The sequence below is a fragment of the Mycteria americana genome (assembly GCF_035582795.1).
Source record: "Mycteria americana isolate JAX WOST 10 ecotype Jacksonville Zoo and Gardens chromosome Z unlocalized genomic scaffold, USCA_MyAme_1.0 Scaffold_18, whole genome shotgun sequence".
Lineage (NCBI taxonomy): Eukaryota > Metazoa > Chordata > Aves > Ciconiiformes > Ciconiidae > Mycteria > Mycteria americana.
Window position 1 is genome coordinate 5,373,850 of NW_027445436.1, and position 26,600 is coordinate 5,400,449.

Consider the following 26,600-nt stretch of genomic DNA (forward strand, 5'->3'; position numbering starts at 1 on the left):
ACATTTCATATTAAGTGGTAGGCTCTGAGATTATGTGTCCACAGGGGAACACTCTGTTCCTCCATTTCCCCTCCACCCAATCTTTTGCAGACTTTTGCTAAAGTTCTGAGTTGGGCTTGTTAAAAGAAAGTAATGTCAAAGGTTATTATTCCCATGGTCTGTGTACTGTTAGTGTTGTCAATCCACTTGGCAATGCCTGGAATACTAGGATCTGCAGAGTATAGTAATTGTGCATATCTTTATATCTAGGACAGACAGACATCAAGTCTGTAAGTTGTTGAGCAGAGGCACTATATTTTAAAATTCTTTGTCTATTGTGCTGATCATGGATTGGTGATGATTCTGAGTGCTATTCTAATAGAAATTTAAAGCCTAATTTAGCCTTTTGTCTGCTGTTATTCCTGTTTTAAAACAATTTAATTTACATCTTAAAAGAGGTGTAAATTGGGCTCACAATAGGAAAGCAACCAACTGTGGCACAAAATGTCAATCTACTTTTCTTTATGTATCCCTGCATAAGCCTGAAATTTCTGCTTAGACTCCATTTTAAATTCACAACTCCATTCTTTGTTTTTTAGAGCCAGCAGGTAACAGAGTGCTGCAGAGTCAGTGAGTAATGAGAAGCTTTGACAATTAATAGTTTGAGGCTGGGAGAAGTGACACCTCCCTAGCTTCTCTGAGAGATTCTCTCTCCTTCTTTGTACATCTCCATCTCTGGAACTATGCAGATATATTCCTCATCTTACATGTCTTTCAACCAAAAGCAAATTTGGGTAGATCTCAATTTGTGCTGGGGAAAAAGAAAAAAACCAAAACAACCCAACAATCATGGTTTAGGCTGCAGAATCCAATATATTTTCCAGGTACCTTCCCCAAATCCCAAGGAGAATTTTTAGGTCTCATGCAAAGCTAGCAGAATTCAGATACCAGGCAATTTCTTTGGATTTAAAATATGAAACACTGAAAAATTCCTAATGCAATTTTAATATTACATTTAAAAACATTATTCATAGCTTCCAGCTGAATCAAAAAACATCTAGAAAGCTTGCATTGACCAGAAAATAAAATGCCACAATCATTTTAAACTTTCCACTAAAAAAATACATTTTATGCCCCTTGTCCTCAACTCTCTTCATTTCCAAATCCTACCTCCAGTATTTTCTTTAACTACAGCAATGCTCTCTCTAAGAAGCAACAATAAAGGTGATGGTATTGACTCTTTGATTTCTATGATATTTAAATGTGGTTGTGAAATTCCTGAGGGGACACACCTTTTCCTATCACACATACTCTGTTAATATTGGGGAGAGATGTGGTGGCACTTCTGCTCACTGTTAGGCTAGCTAATTAATTATTAATTAAAATTAATAATTTTAGCTGGTTTGCTTGCCTGCTTTCCTGGTGCTAAGCTGAATGCTACCCTGTGTTCCAACAACTACCAAGCAGGGGCTGCAAGGTGAAAAGTGTTCAGATGAATCTATCCAGTCCACCTAATGTAAGACTAATGCCTAGTTATGCAAGTGAGTGCCAACATATCTCTCAGACTTTAAATCCACATAGGTTGAAGACTTTGTCATGTACACGTAAGATATGGTTGGATTGTCTTTCTGAAAATGTATTTGCTTTTCCAGACTCTTACTCTCAGTTGCCTACTCAAGATTCTGGTTTGCATGCCTCACATTTGGAAATGGCATGTTATATACTTGTGTCCTGGTTTCGGCTGGGATAGAGTTAATTTTCTTCCTAGTAGCTGGTATAGTGCTGTGTTTTGGATTTTAGTATGAGAATAATATTGATAACACACTGATGTTTTGGCTGTTGCTAAGCAGTGTTTACACTGGTCAAGGACTTTTCAGCTTCCCATGCTCTGCCAGTCTCACAAGAAGCTGAGAGTGGCACAGCCAGGATAGTTGATCCAAACTGACCAAAGAGCTATTCCATACCATATGACGTCATGCTCAGTATATAAAGCTGGGGGGAGTTGGCCAGGGGGTAGCGGTTGCTGCTCGGGGACTGGCTGGGCGTCGGTCAGTGGGTGGTGAGCAGTTGTATCACTTGGGGGTTTTTTCCCTTGGGTTTTGTTCCTCTCTCGCTCTCTTGTTGTTTTCCTTCTCATTACATTTTTTGTTGTTGTTGTTCCAATTATTAAACTGTTCTTATCTCAATCCATGAGTTTTCTTACTTTTGCTCTTCCGATTCTCTCCCCCATCCCCCTGGGAGGGGGGAGGGTGAGCGAGCGGCTGTGTGGTACTTAGTTGCCGACTGGGGCTAAACCACAAAAACTTGTTTCTTGATAAATGTAATTCCCACAATATTAAAATCCTGTGGCTTAATGCCTGGCAAATAGGACTCTAGATCATAGAATCATAGAATATCTCGAGTTGGAGGGGACCCATAAGGATCATTGAGTCCAACTCCCTGCTCCTCACAGGAGTACCTAAAACTAAAGCATATGACTAAGAGTGTCATCCAGACGCTCCTTGAACTCGGACAGGCTTGGTGCCATGACCACTTGCCTGGGGAGCCTGTTCCAGTGACCGACCATCCTCTCAGTGAAGAACCTTTTCCTAATGTCCAATCTGAACTTCCCCTGACGCAGCTTTATTCCATTTCCTCGTGTCCTGTCACTGGTCACTAGAGAGAGGAGATCAGCACCTCCCCCTCCACTGCCCCTCTTGAAGAAGTTGTAGACTGCTAGGACGTCACCCTTCAGCCTTCTCTTCTCTAAGTTGAACAAACCAAGTGACCTCAGCCGCTACTCATGTCTCGCCCTCAAGACCTTTCACCATCTTGGTCACCCTCCTCTGGACATACTCTAATAGTTTGATGTCCTTGCCAGGTTCTTCTTCTGATGTTATCATTACACCAGTAGTTTAGAGAATGACACTGCTGAGCTGGAGCCTTTTTCAAAGACTGATGTGTTTGGAAGCAAAATCTAGCTTAAAAGGATTCCCTGGGTGGTGTAAAGCTGCAGAAATAGCTCTGTCATGGCTTGGCAATGAAGCTATGGGCCTGCTGAGAGGAATGAGTGGCCAGAGGACATGGCCCTAGGGGTATTCCTGGTGAGGAAACATTGCCTCGAGCCAACAAAGCCCCCGGAGAGTGAGAAAAACAAGTCACATGAGATTTAATTTGCCGATGTTCCTCAACAAGTGGAACCTAGAAGACACTTACTGACAGCAATCAATCAGAGTTGTCTTCCTGAAAAATAACAGCTTCATTTTTCAATCACAAAAAAATCATTAGTCTAATTTGTATAGGATACAGTCTGTTCCACTCTTACAAAGTAAAATTGATGCAATTTCATATGTTTGATGTTAGCTAGCCAAACAACCTAAAACTGACAGCCAAACTCAAAGCCCATGTTCTACATGCTCCATGCACCATGTGTATGGGCTGTAGGGGTGGGTAGAACTTGATATTGACTCTTAGCGCCATATGCAAATGCCAGCTAGAATCTGTAAGATTGGAAGGTCTTTTGATATATGTACAGCTTTGGTTGACATATCAGTTCTTGAGTGTTTGCTATTTTCAGGAGTCTTATACCAGCTTCTAACTATGTTTTCAAAATATAATTTAAAATCATTATTTAACATATGCAGCATGGTGCTTATGGATAGGTTATTTATTTTCTCTGAAATGTACATGCTGTTGTGCAGACTTTCTCACTGGTCTCTGAATTTGTGCCTGGTTACTGGTTACCTTAAAGCAATTTAAATCTGACCCATCACAGGAACATAGATAGTCTTGTCTCTTCATCATTCCCAGAACTGGTAATGCTCTGCTTACAAGAATAATCACCAGTTCTATTAAGCACTATAACACTATAATTAAAAAATTATACTCAAAAGCTGCCTCTCTCTCCTAAAGTAGCCAACTGTGATACTTCAGCTAATCTAAATGGATGGGATTTAGCTCTGCTAGTCTGTTATTATTCCCTGGCAAATGAGATTGCTCTCAATTTCTGTAGGAAGAATACCTCCACAAGGCCTAGAAATATCTTGAAATGGAAAAAAATGGCTAGAGTTTTGATTTTCATTTGTCTTTCAGTGGCATTTTTTCTCACTGTACTAAAGTGTTATTATCTATTCTTTAGAGCCAAGAAGACTGAAGGATGTTCTCTAAAATCTCCCTGCAAATTAATAGCATTCCTTCACTCTGAATGGTCTGTTTTCCCAGAGAATTTTCTTTGACACTATATGGAGCTTCAGTTACATATAAAGAATTGTTCAGATGATTTGATCATTTTTCTTAAAACTGCAGCATTTCATTTTGTTTCTTTCAACCTAGAAACAAATTGGCATTAACACAGTGTTCCCTTTTTATGACTGCAGTGGCAAACTCTATTGTTGATGAAAAAATTGACAGAAAAATGAGCCTCTGCATTCCAATCTGCCATAGCAGAAACAGTTCAACAATTTTGGTATCTTCACAAGAAGAGATATTCTCTAGTATTTTTCTAAATAACTGGTTAATTAACTGCTTAATTCTTAAAAAAACCTCCGATTTTGAAGCCAAATTGAGCTAAATTGATCTCTTTATCTAGTGAAAAAATATATTTACAACTGACTAGATGAAAAATACTCTAAAATGAGTATTCAATCTTTCTTTTTGAGACTATCAAGTAATAAATTCCTGTGTATACATATGTTGTGCTTTAGCCCCAGTCAGCAACCAAGTACCACACAGCCACTCGCTCACCCTCCCTCCTCCCAGGGGGATAGGGGAGAGAATCAGAAGAGCAAAAGAAAGAAAACTCGTGGGTTGAGATAAGAACAGTTTAATAATTGGAATAATAATAATAATAATAATAATAATAATAATAATAATAATAATAATAAATTGTAATGAGAAGGAAAACAACAACAGAGAGAGAGAGGAAAAAAACCCAAGGGAGAAAAAACAGTGATACAACTGCTCACCACCTGCCGACCGATGCCCAGCCAGTCCCCGAGCAGCGATCGCTGCCCCCCGGCCAACTCCCTCCAGTTTATATACTGAGCATGATGTCATATGGTATGGAATAGCCCTTTGGCCAGTTTGGATCAACTATCCTGGCTGTGCCCCCTCCCAGTTTCTTGTGCACCTGGCAGAGCATGGGAAGCTGAAAAGTCCTTGACCAGTGTAAACACCACTTAGCAACAGCCAGAACATCAGTGGGTTATCACTATTATTCTCATATTAAAATCCAAAACACAGCACTATACCAGCTACTAGGAAGAAAATTAACTCTATCCTAGCTGAAACCAGGACAGTATCCACCCCTTATTCTATACCATCTATGTCATGCCCAGGTTCTACCATTTCTAATACATTCCAATTAATCACCACCACTTTTCCTGTCTTTTGATAAATACACACAGATATCATTCCCTTGGTCTATGGACCATCCCTCTAAAATGTCTGCTGAGTTCATTTAGTCCATGACTTTGGGCTCCATCTGTCATAACAGTCCTTCTGGGCAGGAGAGATGGTGTGTGGTGTTGGATTGTTGCATGCTGAAGCCAGTTCTGGTTCCATCACCATTGCACGTTGCTTGCTTTCATCGAAGTTCATTCTTCACTAATCTGGGTGATCCTTACTGAAATACCATTGATATGGCATATAGTAACCATAAAAGTGATGACATACAGTATTATATAGCAATTAACATCATACCATTCAGTTCATTGGCTATTCTCACCCAAAATCAAATCCCCTTGAGGTACACATCGGACTTCCCCATCCTTTCGCATTACTCACCAAGTGCACCCGGGTCCTTGAGCAAAAGCAATCCCACGAATGGGCTTGCCTTTGCCTGAGGCAGGAGTAACCCAGACTGTCTTCCCCAGCATGTTTTTTATGTGCACTACAGGGACTTTATCCCCTTCTACAGTACGTAAAAGTTTTGATTTGGCAGGGCCAGCTCGATTGGCAGATCCCCTAGTGTTGACTAACCAGGTGGCCTTTGCTAAATGTGTATCCCAATGTTTGAATGTCCCACCACCCATTGCTCGCAGTGTAGTCTTTAACAGTCCACTGTATCATTCAATTTTCCTGGAGGCTGGTGCATGATAGGGGATGTGATACACCCACTCAATGCCATGCTCTTTGGCCCAGGTGTCTATGAGGTTGTTTCGAAAATGAGTCCCATTGTCTGACTCAATTCTTTCTGGGGTGCCATGTCGCCATAGGACTTGCTTTTCAAGGCCCAGGATAGTGTTCCGGGCGGTGGCATGGGGCACAGGATACGTTTCCAGCCATCTGGTGGCTGCTTCCACCATTGTAAGCACATGGCGCTTGCCTTGGTGGGTTTGTGGGAGTGTGATAGAATCGATCTGCCAGGCCTCCCCATATTGATATTTCAGCCATCGTCCTCCATACCACAGAGGCTTTATCCACTTGGCTTGTTTAATTGCAGCGCACGTTTCACATTCATGGATAACCTGTGCAATAGTGTCCATGGTCCAGTCCACCCCTCGATCACGAGCCCATCGATACGTTGCATCTCTTCCTTGATGGCCTGAGGTGTCATGGGCCAACCAAGCTATAAATAATTCACCCTTATGTTGCCAGTCCAGGTCCACCTGAGCCACTTCAATCTTAGCAGCCTGATCCACCTGGTGGTTGTTTTCATGTTCCTCAGTGGCCCGACTCTTGGGTACGTGAGCATCTACGTGACGTACTTTTACAACCAGGTTCTCTACCCGGGCAGCAATATTTTGCCACAATGCTGCAACCCAGATGGGTTTGCCTCTGCGCTGCCAATTGTTCTGCTTCCATTGCTGTAACCACCCCCACAGGGCATTTGCCACCATCCATGAGTCAGTATAGAGATAGAACACTGGACACTTTTCTCATTCAGCAATGTCTAAAGCCAATTCTATGGCCTTTACTTCTGCAAATTGGCTCGATTCACCATCTCCTTCAGCAGTTTCTACCACTTGTCGTATAGGACTCCATACAGCAGCTTTCCATCTCCCATGCTTTCCTACAATACGACAGGACCCATCAGTGAACAGGGCATATTGCTTCTCATTTGCTGGTAGTTTATTGTACAGTGGGGCCTCCTCAGCACACGTCACCTCCTCCTCTGGCGATATTCTGAAATCTTTGCCTTCTGGCCAGTCCATAATTACTTCCAAGATTCCTGGGTGATTGGGGTTTCCTATCTGAGCCCGTTGTGTGATCAGTGCAACCCACTTACTCCACGTAGCATCAGTTGCATGATGTGTGGAGGGGACCCTCCCTTTGAACATCCAGCCCAGCACCAGCAGCCGGGGTGCCAGGAGGAGCTGTGCTTCAGTACCAACCACTTCCGAAGCAGCTCGAACCCCTTCATATGCTGCCAATATCTCTTTTTCAGTTGGAGTATAGCAGGCCTCGGATCCTCTGTATCCCCGACTCCAAAACCCTAGGGGTCGACCTCGAGTCTCCCCGGGTGCTTTCTGCCAGAGGCTCCAGGTAGGGCCATTCTCCCCGGCTGCAGTGTAGAGCACATTCTAAACATCTTGCCCTGCCTGGGCTGGCCCAAGGGCTGCTGCATGAACTATCTCCCGTTTAATTTGTTCAAAGGCTTGTTGTTGCTCAGGGCCCCATTTGAAATTGTTCTTCTTCCGGGTCACTTGATAGAGAGGGCTTACGATCAGACTGTGATTTGGAATATGCATTCTCCAAAAACCCACAAGGCCTAAGAAAGCTTGTGTTTCCTTTTTGCTAGTTGGTGGAGACATGGCTGTTATTTTGTTAACCACAGAATCACAGAATCGTATAGGTTGGAAAAGACCTTTAAGATCATCGAGTCCAACTGTAAACCTAACACTACCAAGACCACCACTATACCATGTCCCTAGAGCACCTCATCCAAACGCCACCTCCAGGGATGGCGACTCAACCACTTCCCTGGGCAGCCTGTTCCAATGCTTGATAACCCTTTCAGTGAAGTAACATTTCCTAATATCCAGTCTAAACCTCCCCTGGCTCAACTTGAGGCCATTTCCTCTTGTCCTATCACTTGTTACCTGGGAGAAGAGACCGATACCCACCTCTCTACAACCTCCTTTCAGGTAGTTGTAGAGAGCAATAAGGTCTCCCCTCAGCCTCCTTTTCTCCAGGCTAAACAATCCCAGCTCCCTCAGCCGCTCCTCATAAGACTTCTGCTCCAGTCCCTTCACCAGCTTCCTTGCCCTTCTCTGGACATGCTCCAGCACCTCAATGTCTCTCTTGTAGTGAGGGGCCCAAAACTGAACACAGTATTCGAGGTGCGGCCTCACCAGTGCCGAGTACAGGGGCACGATCACTTCCCTAGTCCTGCTGGCCACACTATTTCTGATACAAGCCAGGATGCCATTGGCTTTCTTGGCTGCCTGGGCACACTGCTGGCTCATATTCAGGCGGCTGTCAACAAACACCCCCAGGTCCTTCTCTGCCAGGCAGCTTTCCAGCCACTCTTCCCCAAGCCTGTAGCGTTGCATGGGGTTGCTGTGGCCCAAGTGCAGGACCTTGCACTTGGCCTTTTTAAACCTCATACAATTGACCTCGGCCCATCAATCCAGCCTGTCCAGGTCCCTCTGCAGAGCCTTCCTACCCTCAAGCAGATCAACACTCCCACACCACTTGGTGTCATCTGCAAACTTACTGAGGGTGCACTCGATCCCTTTGTCCAGATCATTGATAAAGATATTAAACACAACTGGCCCCAACACAGAGCCCTGGGGAACACGGCTTTTGACCGGCCGCCAACTGGAGTAAACTCCATTCACCACCACTCTTTGGGCCCGGCCATCCAGCCAGTTCTTTACCCAGCGAAGAGTACACCCGTCCATGTCTAGACTTCATACCCGTCCATATCTAGACTTCAGTAAAATGGACCATGGTGGTCCATTTCCTGGGGCGATATACATCATCTTCCTTGAAGGGATATCTTTCCTTCATAGCTGACAGGAGTCGCATCCAGAGGCTGAGGGCTGGTGCCCCTTTTCCAATCGCTTTGTCAATGCCCCCTTCCCTAGAAATAGATCCCAGCTGCTTGGCTTCCTTACCCTCTAATTCCAGGCTACTGGCCCCGTTATCCCAGCATCGGAGCAGCCAGGTGACAATGTGCTTGCCTGGACGATGGCTGAAATCTTTTCGCATATCTTGCAGCTCACTCAGGGATAGGGATTGGGTAGCTTCCATCTCATCCACAACTTCTTCCTCTTCCTCTCCTTGTGATGGCCCTACTCTTTCATCTTCCCTTTCTAAACGAGTTGAGTTTCGCTTCCAGGATTACTTCTTATGTATAGGGGTGACTGATACTGAGACGGGTTGGTTCCCTGGTCCAACCGCATTATCTGTCACAGGTGGGGCTGGAATGACCACAATGCCTGTCGCAGAGGGGGCTGGAGTGATCGCAGTGCCTGTCACAGAGTGGTCCGGAATAGCCGCAGTGCCTGTCGCAGAGGGGGCCGGAATAGTCACAGTGCCTGTCGCAGCAGGGGCTGGAGCAGCCACAGTGCCTGTCGCAGCGGGGGCTGGAGTAGCCGTGATGTCTGTCGTTTTGTCACCAGAACCTTGAGGGTTCTGAATAGTGTTGAACAGGGCTCAGTAGGCATGGGCCAGGCCCCAGCACATTGCAGTGATTTGTATCTCCTTAGAACTGCCGGTGTGACAGCATACTTTTTCCAAATATTCTACTAATTTTTCAGGATCCTGCACTTGTTCAGGGGTGAAGTTCCAAAACATTAGAGGTGCCCACCTTCCTAGGTGTTTGCCCATGCTATCCCACACACCCTGCCACTCATAACTATCCAGCCTTGGGGCAAATCTCTGGGTGGTATTCTGAAATTCCTTACTAATCTCGACAAAACCAAAACAGTATTCCCAAGCAATAGCAATAGATGTATCTTACCTAGCCAAGGATGTTCAAGATACTGAAAAGTTATTGTAACAAAGGAGGAGACATTGTAGAAGAAAGTAGCGAAGGTGCCATTCTGCATTTCCTCCATAAAGGCCTCTCAGAGGAAGAAGCATAATTGCTAATTGTCTCCATGAGGTGGTACCCGACATACAGTAATGGTTTCAGTACAGCACTTAGATACCAAAATAAACCCAAGGTCACTGTTTTAATAACAAATCTCCTAGGCAAAACATCACCAATTAAAGCAGAGCACAGCAAACTGCAAAAACCAACACCGATCTTTAACATGTACAGCAAAAAAATGAGCATGGTGCAGATCAGGTAAACCAATATCAAGAACAGATGGATCAATATCGTGGCCTGCAACTACTAACAGATCTAAATTCCTTAATACGCTTTGGTTAATCTGTTATTATCTCAAACTCTTCGTGCCCCACGTTGGGTGCCAAAACAGGACTGTTGTGGTTTAGCCCCAGTTGGCTGTTAAGTACCACACAGCCGCTCGCTCACCCTCCCCCCTCCCAGGGGGATGGGGGAGAGAATCGGAAGAGCAAAAGTAAGAAAACTCGTGGGTTGAGATAAGAACAGTTTAATAATTGAAAAAAAAAAAAAAAAGAATTGTAATGAGAAGGAAAACAACAAGAGAGCGAGAGAGGAACAAAACCCAAGGGGAAAAAAAAAACAGTGATACAACCGCTCACCACCCACCGACTGATGCCCAGCCAGTCCCCGAGCAGTAACCGGTACCCCCTGGCCAACTCCCCCCAGTTTGTATACTGAGCATGACATCATACGGTATGGAATAGCCCTTTGGTCAGTTTGGATCAACTATCTTGGCTGTGCCCCCTCCCAGTTTCTTGTGCACCTGGCAGAGCATGGGAAGCTGAAAAGTCCTTGACCAGTGTAAACACCACTTAGCAACAAACTAAAACATCAGCGTGTTATCAATATTATTCTCCTACTAAAATCCAAAACACAGCACTATACCAGCTACTAGGAAGAAAATTAACCCTATCCCAGCCAAAACCAGGACAAGATACCTGCTGGCTGACAACAAAACAAACCCCCCAAAAATAACAATTAAAAATTCTTGCCTCTTCCTTTCTTTTTTCTGTTGACATACATTTAATGAATGCTGTGTACTTGTCAGAAAATGAAACTAGTATCTGGCATTGCTTTAGCAAATCACTGGCTGGCTCAAGTGCTTTTCATGAAACAATCTTTCTTTTTATTAATGTTGGACAGAGATATGGAGATCTTGCAATCAATAACGACATCTGTGAGCTCCTTCTGTGTGTTCTGCAACAGAGAAAGACTGCAAAGGACTATAGTGAGGGACAATGTTGCCATGCAGCCTGGAAAAACATCCCACTGAAAAGGCATGCTGACCCACTTTCAGCTACCAGCTTTTGCTGACCCTTTGTTGAGTGAAACGTTCTTCCAAGTTTTTGTTGTTTTTACCCTTTCATTTCTCATTTGTAAAGGAGCAAGTCTGTCTCTCCTTTTCTGCTCATGTTTTCTTTCTTCCCCAGCATGCATGGAAGAAAGGTAGATTGTTTCTTGTGACTCTCTTTAGTTAATTAAAAAAAAAAAAAAACAACAAAACTTCCTTGGTCATTCCGTGGAAGAAATATGGATCTTGTCATCAACAAAATTATGATACATTTCCTTAAGGAACTCAGATTAATCAGAGTAATGAATCTATTTAAAACATTCTTTAATTGTTACTATTGGCAACAGTCAAATATTATCCTAAATATTGCCATGTGCAATAGTAACATACTGTTTCAGTCTTGCCAGCAGTGGTGTGCAAACACCAATTGAGTCCAGTTTTGAATGTTGTGATTTAATCTAAATCTTTTGCTTTTTATTCTTCCAAAACCAACAGAAGTTTAAAGAGATCTGGATTTTTATTGGAAGCATTTGCTCAGCCTAACTTGCCAAGATAATTTAGTTAGAACTAGTGCTTTTATTTGAGTTAAAGTTGATTCCTGAGCTCCGTAGAGGTTGAGGCACTTAGTTTGTCTTCCTCTTTTTCAATTCCATCATGGAGTCTATAGTGGAGTTCTGTCAGGTCAAGTTGTATTTCCTGACTCCCAGTCCCCCAGTTGATCCTATCTGTGTTCGTGATTTTGCTCGAGTGGAGGAAAAACCTTTTTCACCCCTTTTCTTCTATATATATCTGCTACAACAAATAGAAAAATGTGTGTCTCCAAGGATTCAGATTAAGCTAGCTACAGTGGTGTAACAGTCCATGTCCTGCTCCCAATGCTGTTAATGTGACTTAGTGTGTGTGTGTGACTTAATGTGTGTTAGTGTGACTTCTCTTTTGCTAATGAGTGACAGCTGCCGTGAAGTGAATCATAGACTGTTTGCCTCTCTCAGGAAACAAGTGGAAAAACACAAAAAGATAGAATTTTGAAAGTGAGTTAGGGAAAAAATAACAACTCTATTTTATGCTACTTGAAAACTATTGTTTGAATTTCAGATAGCTCCAACAAAATGATAATACAGTCATGATTTCCTGCCAAAACTTTTTAAATCCTGGGTTATGTTTCACATTAACAAATACTGTAATATTATAGTAATTAAGGTATTATTTCTCACTGTATGTGTTTTTGCGTGCGGGCGTGTGCTTGTTGTAAATGGGACAAAACCAGGTCAAAACCTTCATATGGTGAAGGGGTTGGAGTCAAATACCCATTTCTAAATCTATCCTTTGTAGTTAGGGTTTGGTTTGGATCCAAAAATGAAAGTTGTTTTGTTTGGTTTCTATTCAGTTGAAGCAGAAATGTCATAGGTCAGAATGATATATTAAAGATGCTCTGTGGTAGCAGTGCCTTGATCTAGAATAGATTAACACTAGGCTTCAGTTTTAAAATGAAACTAGTGTAAAGATTTGATGGTTCTTATATATTATATTCTGGTCTCAAGAGATCCTAGCACAAAATAGTTCAAATCTCAAGACATATGCTCATCTTAAAAGAAGTTCTGCAGTCTTGGGCAGATTTCTCATGAAAGGAGAATCAGAAATAAGACATTCTGGGGGGTTTTTTAGATGCAATCCAGACTGAAAGCAGCTAAGAGTCTAAACTCAGAAGCCAACCCATGTTGAAATACAACATTGTATGGATTCAAGGTCCAGTTTTAACCCATCTTGAAAATACATGTCTTATTTAGTGGTGCAATTGTGTACTTCTGCTCACATTATAGAAGATACATCCTAAAGATGTAATTTTAATACAAAAATATAAGACACTACAAAATTTTAGAAAACTACATTAGAGCTGATTGAAGAGTATGATTTCTGTCCCATTAAAAATCTTGATAACTCAACATTTGTTTTTGTCCTAAATCTTAAATACTGAAAAATGTAGGGTGATTAATATAATTCTGAAATTTGAGAATACTGGTTTTTCATTTCTTAATCAAAGTTGTCAGCAATCCTAAATGAGAATGTGGTCTGAATCCAGTAACTGCTACAACTCCAACTCTAGGCTATTTTATGAGTATACTAGCTATACAAGGATAAATTTTAAAACACCCGATTTACTTAGTTTTCTGCCAGCATTGCACAAATTAGGACCAAAAGGGACTACCAGGTCTAGCCAATGCTTTTTGTAGCTGCATTTTTGGTTTTAGCCATTTTTAAAGCATTTCTTTATAAAAGAGAAGATAGGCCCCTTTTGTTAATGGAAAGACTCAAAGCTATGCACAACACAGGGTCAACCAAACTACTTGAGATTATTTCCTATTTAAAAATGTCAAAAAATATGTTGCTTCTGATGACAAAGAAGAAAGGAAGCTCTCACCCTTATAACCAGCTGCATTGGTTTTCCAGTCGTTAGCATTCAGATGTCCTGTACGTGAAGTCCTGACAATAATATGCTGTATGTCTCTCCAGGTCAGAAATGGACTATGAAAAGGGGGAAAGACAAAGTAAAAATCAGACATTTTACCAGAATGGAGGGATAAAATATCCAAACAAAAAAATTTGCAATTTCTCTTCCCTGCTCTCCTTTGTTCTATTCAAAATAGCATGTCCTAATTTTACAGAATTACTTTATAAAATTGCTTAATTGCATTAAGCAGACTATAAAGATATGTCAGCAGTATTCTATTGTATAAAACTTCTAATGCTTTGCTGAGCAAGGGGACAAAAAGGAGTACATTTCACCCAGAGGTAATTTGTATGACCACCAACCACTATATGTGATTACCTACCTTGACCAGTGCAAAGCTAAAGAAAAGTAAATTGATGGCTCAGTGAATAGCTTTACTAAATCTTAGTAACTAAGCCCTCAAGCTGGAAATTCATTTAGGCTTTCAACTCCTATTGAAGCTATTTCATATGACTCTTGTTATTCACTTGTCTATTACCCTGGGTCTTGGAATTTGCTGTGGCTCCACATATTCTTTAAGAAGCCCAAATTGCCAGCACTGAATTTGAATAGTTACAGAGCAAGTGCCTGATAGCACAGAGGTGAATTCCTTTCCTTTAACGGATTCCTAATAACTTGTCTGCCATGACAGTGAAAGACAATACATCCTTACTATGAAATTAGACTATGAGTCTAGTTATTAGAAATTTCATTGAGAATTTATTTGGGAAACAGATATAGGGTAATAAGAAACATACAGAAATATCCAATTCTTCTATGAGTCCCCCTGACATTGGAAGACAGAAAAATCTCACTCAACTCTGTTTGATGTGCACAGGTGAATGCTGTGTCGGTTGGCTTCTGCCCCCCCCCCCCCCCGTTTCACATCTTCCAGAACTTGTTTTCTCAAAAGTATATATATTTTTTAAATACTTGAGTACTCGGTGCTGTATGGCACTTAACTATGGAAGTAGAATCTTGCTTATCCTGGGAGCTGAAATCAAGCTATTAAGAAACAATTGAATACATGTTCAGGAGAAGGCAGTAGGGACACAGAAGTTATTGCAAACCTGTAATGACCCGTTTATAGAAAAACTTGCCCCTATCTTATCCTCAGTGCACATATAGACATATATTGATGGGTATTAAGGAAAAGGGAGTTCACCTGTCTGGGTGGAAATACAGAAAATGAAAACCAATTATGTTTCAGAACTATGGTCTATAATTCTATATAATGGAGAAAAACTTGGGATGTAAAGGACATTCACTCACATAGGACTTTCACTAAATTTTACTTTCCAATAGCCTTATAATTTATATGCTTCAAATCATGTAGGAGTTGCCAAGAAAAAATCAGGCTTCTTTTATGCAACTAGGTTGTAAGGGACAGTCCAAAGAAGGGTACTGAACCATTTAACTACATACATTTTTCTCGCTTCCCTTGCAGTAATACCATTTTATTTCTGAGTGTATCTTTTGCATTACAGAACATTTCCCAGTGGGTGTGTGGGGCCCATGGGTATGCTGATGCAACCTAGCACCTTTCTAGCTACAGTTGGGATTGGGACATCACAGGAAGTGGTGGATATTTTTCTGGCATCAGCACAAAAAGTCTTGTTTATGCTAGCTGTTGAAACATAAAGTGGAGCTGGAATAATCCGAAGAAGGAAGATTATTTATAATTGAATCTCTGATTGATTGTAGCCAGATTCTTTTGTAATTTCTTCTAAGCTGTGTAAAATTGTGACCCTTTAATTTCTCTGTGTCTGTGTAGAAGGTATGAGGGTACTCTTATGTTTAAATTATTGTGTTATTTTTAAGGAGAGCTGATGCCTTCTGGCCCTGAACATTTATTAAAACATTAATATGCCCATAGAGTTTTACCTTAAGGTGGAATTTCTCACACTAGACTGTTGGACTAGAATGACAGTAATACTTTATCCACCTGAGCTGGTAAAAACAACTGCAAAAAAAGGAAATGTCATCCATGAGCATTAAGGGCTTGTAAGATAGGGTATGCTTGGACTGTTACATAACATGCTTCAAGAAAAAAATCAATAAGGTATTATACCAGCTCAGGAATTATATTGGGAGCCTGTATAAAGTCTTAGAAAAACACGTTTCAGGCCTTCAGGAAGACCCCCAAAAGCTGCATTCTTTATAATCTGGGATCTAAACAAGCTGTAATTACATAAAGCAAGTTGTCCACGCTACTGGTAAAAAATAAGGCACTAAAATACTATCAGCTTTAAAAGGAGAGTTTCAAGATAGGTTACACTCAACTGATTATTTAAAGAGGAATGGTGGATAAAGGATATAAGGATATAGTAGCCTCCACTTGATAATACTAAACTCCCATAAATTGGAATTAGTCATCCAGTCAGAAAATGAGATTATGTATCAAAATCATGGTTTACTTTTAAAAACAAAACCCATGTCAGATCTTGAAAACTGAGCCATTCACTGTTGTATCTACCATCCTTATCTAATCATAAAAAATAATGCAAGAATTTCTGGGGCGGAAAACCTTGATCAAAGGTCTGATTTCCAGGACACAAAAAGGTATATAGTTAAATCAATGTCTCTTATACAATCTCCACATCTGTTTGCTTAATCTAGTATTCATGAGATATATGTTTTTAGATTTTCTTCTCAAGGAATGATGGTTTGTTACATCTAAGAGATTTAACATAATAAGAACACCATTCAAACCAATTTCTATAGCCTACTATAGGACCTTCACTACACTAAGAATTGCGTTATTGCCAGATTGAAATTTCCTCTCTAAAGTAGACACCTCATTTGAAACGCATTAAGTCTGCAATTGTTTGTCCATGATTTCTTCCAGACACTTTAAACAAAACAAAACAAAACAAAACAAAACAAAAAAAAGAAACTGGGATGAAGTCAAAACAGCAGTTCATTTGGAGAAAAAAGAAGGATTTTTTTGTTTTGTTTTGTTTTTAAACAGGACGGCCTAGCAGCCAATTTTAAAGCATCTGAAAAAAATCACAGAATTGGTCAAATATTTGTAAAACATGTCAAAATTGCATCCTAAGTGAGTAAACAGTTGTTTGCTAGCCATGTGGGCCACAGATCCAGACAAGATGTCATTGATGTTAATTGGTTTACCACTTGATTAATCCTAGAAGAATTAATGGCTAAACATCTTGAAATGAACAAATACATTATCAAGAACAGTACTAACTCTGCTTGATAATGGATTGATTTAAAAAACTGGGCAATTTCCTTCCAAGAAAAAAATTTTTATGGATCTCATCTGAAATTGTCTTGGGATTATACATACCAGACAATACTCAAAATCATGTCAGAATAAGCAGAAGTGAGAACAATTAGATACAAAATTGTTTGTCCGACAGACAAAAAATAATGTACGTTGTGTCCTCAACAAACTATTTATACTCTGAGATACAGCCCTCTTCTTTCAGGCTTCTCAAAATGTTTATGAAACAAGGTAAACAAGAAAAAATGAAACAGAACAAGTATATTAAATTATATTACAATAATATTCATTTGAGATTAAACTGTATCTTTAAACAAGAACAAATATCATTATTCAAGCTGCTTAGAAATAGTAGATCATAATTTTTGGCCAAATCTGATTTCTTCATTCCACAGGTGGTCTCCCTAGTGACAATTGGGCTAATCCTGGAAAAAGTAAAGAATTCAGGCTCTATTCTTTTTCCATAATGATACAGTGCCAAAAATAACTGTTCAAAATAAATAATCAATGCAAGAGGGACAATAAGCAAAAATATCACTGAATGCAATAATGATACAAATGGCGTGAAAATTTAGTTTTGCCTTTTTAGCAAAATTATATTGCTAACAAAATGAATAACGATTGCTACATTATTTTCATAACCAGCAGTTTGAATGTGACAAATATGGTCTAATTTGAAAAAAAATTTCTTGTCAAAATAGCAGAGAATTGTTGGAAGAATACAATAAATGTTTCTCCAAAAATCAAAGGAAAACCACAGTATCACAGGATGAATTAAGAAAAAGAAACACTTTTCAGTTTGGAAGTATCAAATTACTTTATTTATAAATCTTGGTTATGACAGGACAGAGATGGATAATTATTGCTATAAACCATCTAAAAAGTAGTCTCTATGCCCTAGATATCTTGTAGTGCAGTAGGAGATAACACAAATAGTTATAAGTTTTAAAATTACAATTTATGTTCCACTAGTTTCTGTGTGACCCCACCCTTAAGGGGCCTATGATAAATTTATAAACAAAGCATAACAAACAGCTGTCTGGTTTATTCACACTTTCCCATCACTTACAAATCAGCCAACTTGTCCCGCGTTATCTACAACCCTATTACCTGCCCTAATGACCCCATGGACAGGAATATTGGCTGTGTTAATGGGAGTCATTCTTCTTTCCCAGGTTGCATAAAGAGTCAGTGTGAAGATGCCTATTGCAATAGAGGATTTTAAGAGGGATGAGACATGAAGATGGCCTCTGATTGTTGTGCCTATCCTGTGCGTAAATATCTAAATGGTCTACACCATAACCATTTTATTCCTGAAAATCAGGAGTTACAGAAATGGACTCCAGTGTTTAACAATCCAGTCATGCATATGGACACACACAACACACACTTTTGACGTCTCACACTCTTACAGGTTCTTATGATCATCTACTCTGCAAATAACCTTGTTAACTCCCTGCTAGAAAAGAATATCATGTGCTTGCTGATCAGCATGTAGCTCTTTCACTGTAAATGTAAACTTTTTGTTTCTGCTCTAGTGATCTTTTCTTTAGCTGACCTAGTACTGATCATTCAATTAGCATATCAAACATAACTTTACTTTATTTGGTTGCTTCAGAATTAGCTCTCAGTTCTGTGCTTACAGTTATTTTCTGGGTTCCAGATGGCATATCAGGAATTTCTCACTTCTGCTACTAATTTCTGATTGCTATTCCATTTCACCCAATGACATCCATCTGAAAGAAAGCCAGGAAAAACTTAATCTGGCTAAAGCCAAGACTCTTAAAAAAATTAATGGCAACTGAAAATACCATAAGTCAAAGGTAAATTATTAGTAGCATTAAGGGCATATGCAATAGACCTCTGTCTAAAGAGATGTGCAATTAATAAAATTTTGGGAAAACATCTTTCTAGGATCAAAACTGCTGTCAGTAGCCTTTTTTTTACACTAATTGTCACAGTTCTCATTTTCCATCAATGTCTTAATTTAGGTACTGGATAAAGAAGAGAGGTGGAATGACACTGAAAACAAAATGCTGACTAAAACTCATGAAGAGCACAGAATTCAAACCAATTACATTCTGAAGTTTCCTGACATCCACCAAAGATCACTGTGGAAAGACACACTGGATCCATCCATTCCAACAGTCACTAACAAACTAACTTCAGTACATCATTAATATTGTAAACATATACAACTTAAACATCTCAAAATCACAAATTCTACAACTTCAGAAGTTTTCCATTTAAAGCTATAGCTTTTTAAAATTCTTTTCAAGGTAGTAACATTTGCCTTCCCAACATCATCTTTAGTAGTTTATGTTTGGCTCTTCTTTATGCCATTCAGTTTATATTAGTGTAACATCTCCATAGTTTTTGCAATGCATCCTAGTCTCTTCATGAGTCATGGTTTAAAGGCTTTTTGACTGGCTACAACCATCTTTTGGATTATCTTCTTATTATTGTTTTTTTAGGACAGAATACAGGATACTGATGTACAAATTTAATAGTCTGTTAATTGCAAGCAGTGGGCTCAGAGCATACTTAGATACTTTGTCCTACTTCGTTTTTTTTACAATATTGTACAAAGGCAATTCTTCCTAGAAACAAACAACAACAACGAAGCGGAGAACTGAGACAGAAGTGATGACTGATAGCTCTTCTGAAAAACTTCCTCAGAAAGCTATTTTGAAGACTTTGAAAAGGAGGAAGCAGAGATATATTGGTGCACATGAGAATGGCAGGATTCCAAATGCAAGAAACAGGATGTGAAAGACATGAGATGAGACCAAGGTAAAGATGGAAAGGAAACAATCAACAAAGGCCATTGGAATGGATCAAAGATGGACATGGTGTCTTGCCATGATCAAACTGATTATTGAATATGCTAATTAAATTAAACTAGATTAATTGTTTCTGGAAAAATAAGGATCCCCAAACCTTTCACACTTTATTTGGCTTTGCCAAGTTATCCCTTTGGCAAAAAAGAATATTGAAATGCTTCTTGTCAACACTTTACTGTTGCTTAGATAGGTTCAGATTTTTGTACAGAAAAGTTTTTGTTGTTATGAGCCCAAGCTCTTTAGATTTTATTTAAAAATAGGAAAATATGCCTTAATTTTAACTAAAAAATAAATTGATTTGCTTCCTTCTTTTGTGATTTCATGCATTATCTTCAACTAAGCATAGCAGAGCAATAAATAACCTTGAGATGCTAAATTTGGTGAATACCATTTTTTCCTTTCAGAATTGAGCACTCCTTTCAGTGCACATATATGGGGTGATGGTCTGTTGTTCCAGGCCAGGTAAAACCTTATGGGTACTTGACATATTCTAGCTCTTCTCACAAATACAGCAGATTCTGTGCTGATATCTTGGTCAAATTCCAAAATTGATAGTTAATGACCTCCTGCTCATCTAACTTCCCAAAGCAGTAGCAGCCTCTGCCTTTATGTTTCCATGTATGCTGAAATATTATGAAACAAATCTACAGTTCACATTTTATTTTTGAAAAGTGGGAAATTAAATTCCTGTAAGAACAAGTGTGCTATTTCTAGCTATGGTACTGACTTACAGAATGGAGTTAAAAAGCAGACATGACAAAGAAGTTTTGCTCAAATAATATTATTAATTTGTAATTATTCACACATTTGTAATTGATAGCCCTCTGCTGCAGAAGTGAGACTGTGCATCCAGTTTGTTAAAGCTTTCACTTTACCCAATTTAAAGAAAATGGATGGTCTTTTAGTTCTTTCTTCAGGGAACAAGACTCCCGCAAAAGAATCGAGAGTAAGTGCAGTTGTGATACGATGTGATGTATATATTTCTTTAGACTAACAGCAGGATAAGAAGTCATATGTTCACCAGCAATGGTGTATTTGTGTACCTGTATCAAATCTGCAGTGCACACAGTGATGACAGGGTCCAGAGCCTGCAGAGTATCGTCCTTTTCCCAGACACAGAAAATTGTAAGTGCTAATAAGAAAACAATCAATTGCCCATTTGCATGTGGATAATGATGGCTTTCTGAGGAGAAATCCCTTAAGAGATATAGGTACCTGCATCACATTCCATACTGTGCCTTCTCCAGAGGAAGAATGAAATGGGACTACCCAAAAGACAACATGCATAGCCTGCTGAGGGACAACAACACAGAAACAACAGCAAGAAAAACCCTGGGTCAGTTGCTAGTTTTAGAATCAACTGTGATTGTACATCTGGGGAAGCCTTACATTATCTTAGGTTAATACAGGCAATTATGGTTAGCATGGTACCCAGGCTATTGATTTAATAAGTCTGCCAAATCCAGTGATGCTGTGCTACTTTTAATATAGTAGAGCTATGACACTATGTCTCAGAAGTCTGCAGGGGGACTGCAATCCAGTGAATCTGCTTCTCTTCCACTTGTTTTTCTCCTGCTGCAAGAACACAGAGCAAAAAAGACGGGCTTCCTATTCTCAAGGTTGGTACACGAATGGCCATCAGCACCTAATAAGAGCAACTTCAGAGAAAACCCTAATCATCCTCTAAAAGCTGAGGCTGGGGAACACTTAGTGAACCAAGAAACTATAGGGAACAGAGCTGCCATACTCTTAAACCTCTCAACAGAGCACATGCCAACTGAGATTTTTCAAAAACTTATAAAAGGCATTGCCCAGCACCAGAAGAATGGCTATCCACTTGTTCTAGTTCTAGCTGTTGCTCCAAAGTACAGACACACTAAATCTCGATGCAAAAGATAAAAATTAACACAATCAAACTTTTTTTAACCTAGACTCAGTTTAAGAAATGGCTGGAAGGGAATTTTCTTAAAACCTTTTTTTAAAGCAAGTTACATGGAAAATTTCACACCAAACTATTACTCTTTGGCAAGGTTATATATAACTGAAACCAGGACCTTAAAATGGGAAACACTGGGCAACCTTAACTCAGGGAAGTGCTTCCAATTTAATCTCAATATAATAACTGAAATTGCAAAAGTGGCACAGGTGGTTAAAGCTCAAGAGAAACACAGGTTCTAAATTAAATATTTATGTTTACACTTTAAAAATACTTCATGATTAAGAGCATTATTTTAAACCTACTCCAAAAATGGAAAGATTCATAAAAAGATTTCTAACTCACATTTTTTAAATTTCCCTTTTATAATAAGCAGTCAATCAATGGAGCAAAGACCTAGCTAAGGCTGATGGACTTAAATAATAACCTCCCATTTTTTCTTACACTGGAATCCTATATACAAAGGTCACTTGAAAGAATTTCCACAGTTTGCTTCAACCGCCTTATCACTTTTAGCCTCTTACTATATTTATGAACAAATAAGCTCCTCATAAATTGGACGAAATCCTCTCCTGACTTTGAAGACACAGAAATATGTTCTCTGTACCCAAAACTGTGCCTAAACAGACAGTATACTGCTTTTCTCCCCTGTTGATGGAGTATCTGTAAGAAAATCAATGTGGGAAGTGTTGCATCTGGTCAGTTTTCAAAAATCTGAAGTGTCTTCCTCTGACACTCTTGACCCCTTACAATTTGAATTCTGTTTTCCTTTCATCTCAATGATTATACTCAGTTATACTGCCTTTTAAAAGAATGAGGTGCACTGTCAGTTTTCTGAATGGATCAGTGCTATCAGAATTCACTGAAATTCTTTATCTGTTCCCAGCACTACCTTGTGCTAGCCTTGCCTTCATACAGGTAAAGACAAATGAAGTATATAGCTCATCTGAAGAAAATAATGGGAGAAAATACAGACTATCTCACAGACATAGCAGAGTCATAATTCCATTTCGGGTGCTATTTCTAACTCATGTAACTGCATGTATAATTTATTCTTTTGGCAGCGCTGAAGCAACCTTTTTTTTTTTTTTTAATTTGGCTTCTCCATAGGAACATGGCACAATGCCCACCAGAATCAATGTGTCATACTGACTGTCTCTCCTGACTTTGATTCATCCAAATCCCAAGTTCAAACCTTTCATCAATGAGAAAGGTTTATTGATATCAACAGTGAATGGTACCAAATAATGCAAATAGTTATTTTAGTAATAAGATTATTACCTACGCTGACTAAATAGGTTATACTTTATACTCATAACTGCTGGTTTACAACTAGTAAAATTCAGCACTGTGTAATAACCATAAAGAAGTGCAATACACAAGCAAGCATTTATTCATAGAGCTTAAGCAGAATACTAGATTCACTGGGAACTGATCAGATAAAACAAGTGACTATCATAAGAAACCCAAAGAATATGAGTATTATAAGATGCCTTTCTTTGTGTGTGTGAGATAGTTGTTTCATATATACATTTCTGCATTATGCCCCCTAGGATTCCAAATAAGCATTTTGAAACTCAGTTGTACTTCTTTGGTTCCTGAAGGAAAATATGTCATTTTATACTCAAATACTGGACTGAAAATGTGATTCATAAGAAAGATGTGTTCATATAAGATTAAAATAGTAAATCACCTTCCAAAAATTCTTCCTTGCCAGGATTTCAGGACCAGATTCCAGTTGGAAAAGCCAACTAAGTGGAAGGTTCAAATCAGTAGGCAGGTAAGAAGTCCTCCATTAGCTATTTGCCAATCCTGCCATATGGGGCTTATCAAGGAAAGTGGCAGGTTGAAGTGGAAATCTGCCTTGCTTATTTTTCATTGGTTTAATGTTTCCTTGCATGTGAGTTAAAGCAACCTTTTTCTCACTATGAGTTCTAACTCATATCCAGGCCAGGCTAGTGCTCTATTCCTCCACGGATGTGTCCCAGGAACAGAACTTGGCTTCTGGGGAAAACTGACCTTGTAGGTTTATACCCCTTCCATGTTATAGTTTATGGTGTTTTCCAGCACAAAGTGGAATAAAACTATACATTATTCCAGACATATTCAAGAAGTATTCAGAACTAAGTGCTCTAATTTTTTAACAGCTTGCTGTACAACAAGCATAATAAACCTTGCAAAAGCCCTTTCTAACTAATATCTTTTTAAAAATCTCATATAAACACTAGTGCTATTAGCACAGGCACTAATTTAAGGATTTTAAGGAAGAATCCGTGTAAATGCAGACTCTAGCTATATGCAGACTAGTTCCAGTTAAGCCTTTATGTTGAGCCATAATATGTGTCCTTTATATGCCATATATTTTTAAATTGTTGGAGAAAATACTTAAGATGGCTTTAAAATTTATGTTTTCATAGGGGTCGTGGTTTTTTAAAATTCCTAGCATTTATTTAGAATCACCTGACTCTGCAGGTATCACAGGAGAAAAATACAACCCGAATCTTCAAATAAAATAAATAAATAAATATGACTATTCAAAAATTGCTTAAAATCATCTAGATAGATTTTATACAAACAAATTTAAGACATTCACATTGAATATATTATGTCATGGTCTCCTTGCAATATTAAAGACCTTACGCCATCATCTATCACTTCACAAGACCAAATGTTCCCCCTAGCCTAAGCATGAGGTCAGGCTAATATACAGAAGGAAAAATCCAACAGCAAGGAAGGCTTTCTTTTTTTTTTTTTTATTTCTGATGGTGGCGTTATTCAGAAGATTAGTTGTAAGTACTCATAGTAGAGTAATGTTAGTGAATGGAAGGCAAATGAAGTGGTGAAATGCATGAAAAGTGCATTTATGACGTCATTAAAATAATTAATTTGAAATTATTCAGATATTAATTTGGAATGAAGTGAGAACCCTCAATGTACTGAAACTGAATAGAATCTGAAAGAAGGCAAAATCGATAAATTTTCACCCTGAATCTCTTGTACCATGCAACAGAGTACTACAAATACAAAAAGTGACTAGGAACATTATTCACTGGCACATTTTGCCTGCATCACTACATGTGAAGCTTTAATACATTTTTTTTCTTTATTCCTATCATATCTGTTATCATAGAAACTATTAATTTGGAAAGAAAGATACTAGTCCATAGGCAGTAACCTGGATTTCTCATCAATATACTCACCAAAATACACAGAGAACGAAGTCTGTGTAAAGTCTAAGATTCTCAGTGCGTCTTAAGAAATCACAATCAGCAATAGCTTGGCTGTAGGCAGTGTGCTATAATTCTTTGAAACTTTCAATTGCAACAATGATTTGTTAGAAAATGAACACAAAATGCTATACAGAGATACAAACTTTGAATTGCCAGCAATGCTAATGCATTAAAAAGTAATTATAAAAAATTTCCACAAAATTAAGTTTTGGCACATGCAATTATATCTGTATATGCAGATTGTTTAGAATGAACTTAAGTATTTTACAGTTGAGATTAAGAAGAGATCGAAAAGAATGTGGGTTTTTTGGAAATAATAGCATTATCCTAACTTTTCAAAATAGTTTTGTTTCTACTCATTGCATTAAGAAAATTAATTATAATGATACAAGTGCTGGACTACTTAAGATTATATCAGCTTTTCAATTACAATTTCTTATTTTCATGACTATAATTCAGAAGCAAAAATGTATTCTGTGTTGAATATTGGCCCACGGTTTCTTTGAAAAAGCAACATTAAAAATGGAAACATAAACTCGCTGCTACAAATTACACACTGTTTGAAATTACTTTGTGCACAAATTTTTTACTTCCTTCAAAGGAACTGAGTGTCCTCAAAGGAAACTAGTTTTTCTCAGAATTTAATAGAATCAATCTCTTAGCACTTAGAAACATTTGATTTCAAGCAGGATTTGGGGTGGAGCATTACAACTTAGACTTGCAAATATAATCCAACACAGCAGAGAGTAACGCATAAGATTTTGAAAGACAAATTTACCTCTAATATTTCTGCTGTTACATAAAGCACGTTAAAGATACATATTAGACACAAAGAGCAAAATCCTGCAGTTGAGAAAACTTTTCTGAGCTAAAGGTAAAAGGACTAAGGAGCTATATTGTCTACTTTTTTTAACACTGTGGAACTTAACTCATTAGAAAAGATAGACTGCTTGTTTCAACACACAGAAGTGTAGGGGTTTTTTTCATATTGTATTAATTTATGTTCATACTAGCCCAGCACTGTCCCAATACTTTTTTTAATGTTCAAGAACACAGACTGTGAAAAGGAGCCTGATAAATGCAAGAGGCGACCTACAGTAGCCTGCAGAGTACAGCAGATCCTGGGCAGCACTGTGAGGGTACCTTAAGCCATTGTGAGGATAGCTTAAACCATTCAGTGGAAACTGCCAGTGCTCAACACCATTTCAAGTTATTTCAACACCGAGTGCTCTGCCATCATTTCCATTGTGTCATCTTTCCTGCATGTATAATGAGCATGCTAATCTTTCCTGACCTTGGAAGGGTACTGTGAATTTCTGTGACACGGAGTTTCTAAAGCACTTTGAGATCCCTGAATAAAAGGTGTCAGATCTATCCATATAGGCAATGCAATCATCAGGCACAGTCAACATGGGTTCACAAAGGGAAAGTCCTGTTTAAGCAATTTGATATCCTTCTATGATAACGTCACTCGCCTAGTGGATGAAGGGAAGGTGGTGGATGTAGTTTTTCTGGATTTTAGTAAGGCTTTTAATACTGTCCCTCACAGCACCCTTCTGGACAAGTTGTCCAACTGGGACATGAGCAGG

At 39.0% G+C, this 26,600-nt stretch overlaps 1 protein-coding gene across 3 annotated transcripts in view; it reads right to left on the minus strand.

Moving 5' to 3' along the window:
• The window catches only part of LOC142402963 (proprotein convertase subtilisin/kexin type 5-like), a 259,461-nt gene that overhangs the window by 36,134 nt on the left and 196,727 nt on the right, over positions 1–26,600 (minus strand). For all 3 annotated transcript variants that reach the window (XM_075488968.1, XM_075488967.1, XM_075488969.1), the window contains one exon: positions 13,690–13,793. In XM_075488968.1, coding sequence (XP_075345083.1) covers positions 13,690–13,793 — 104 coding nt within the window. The remainder of the gene's footprint in view (positions 1–13,689; positions 13,794–26,600) is intronic.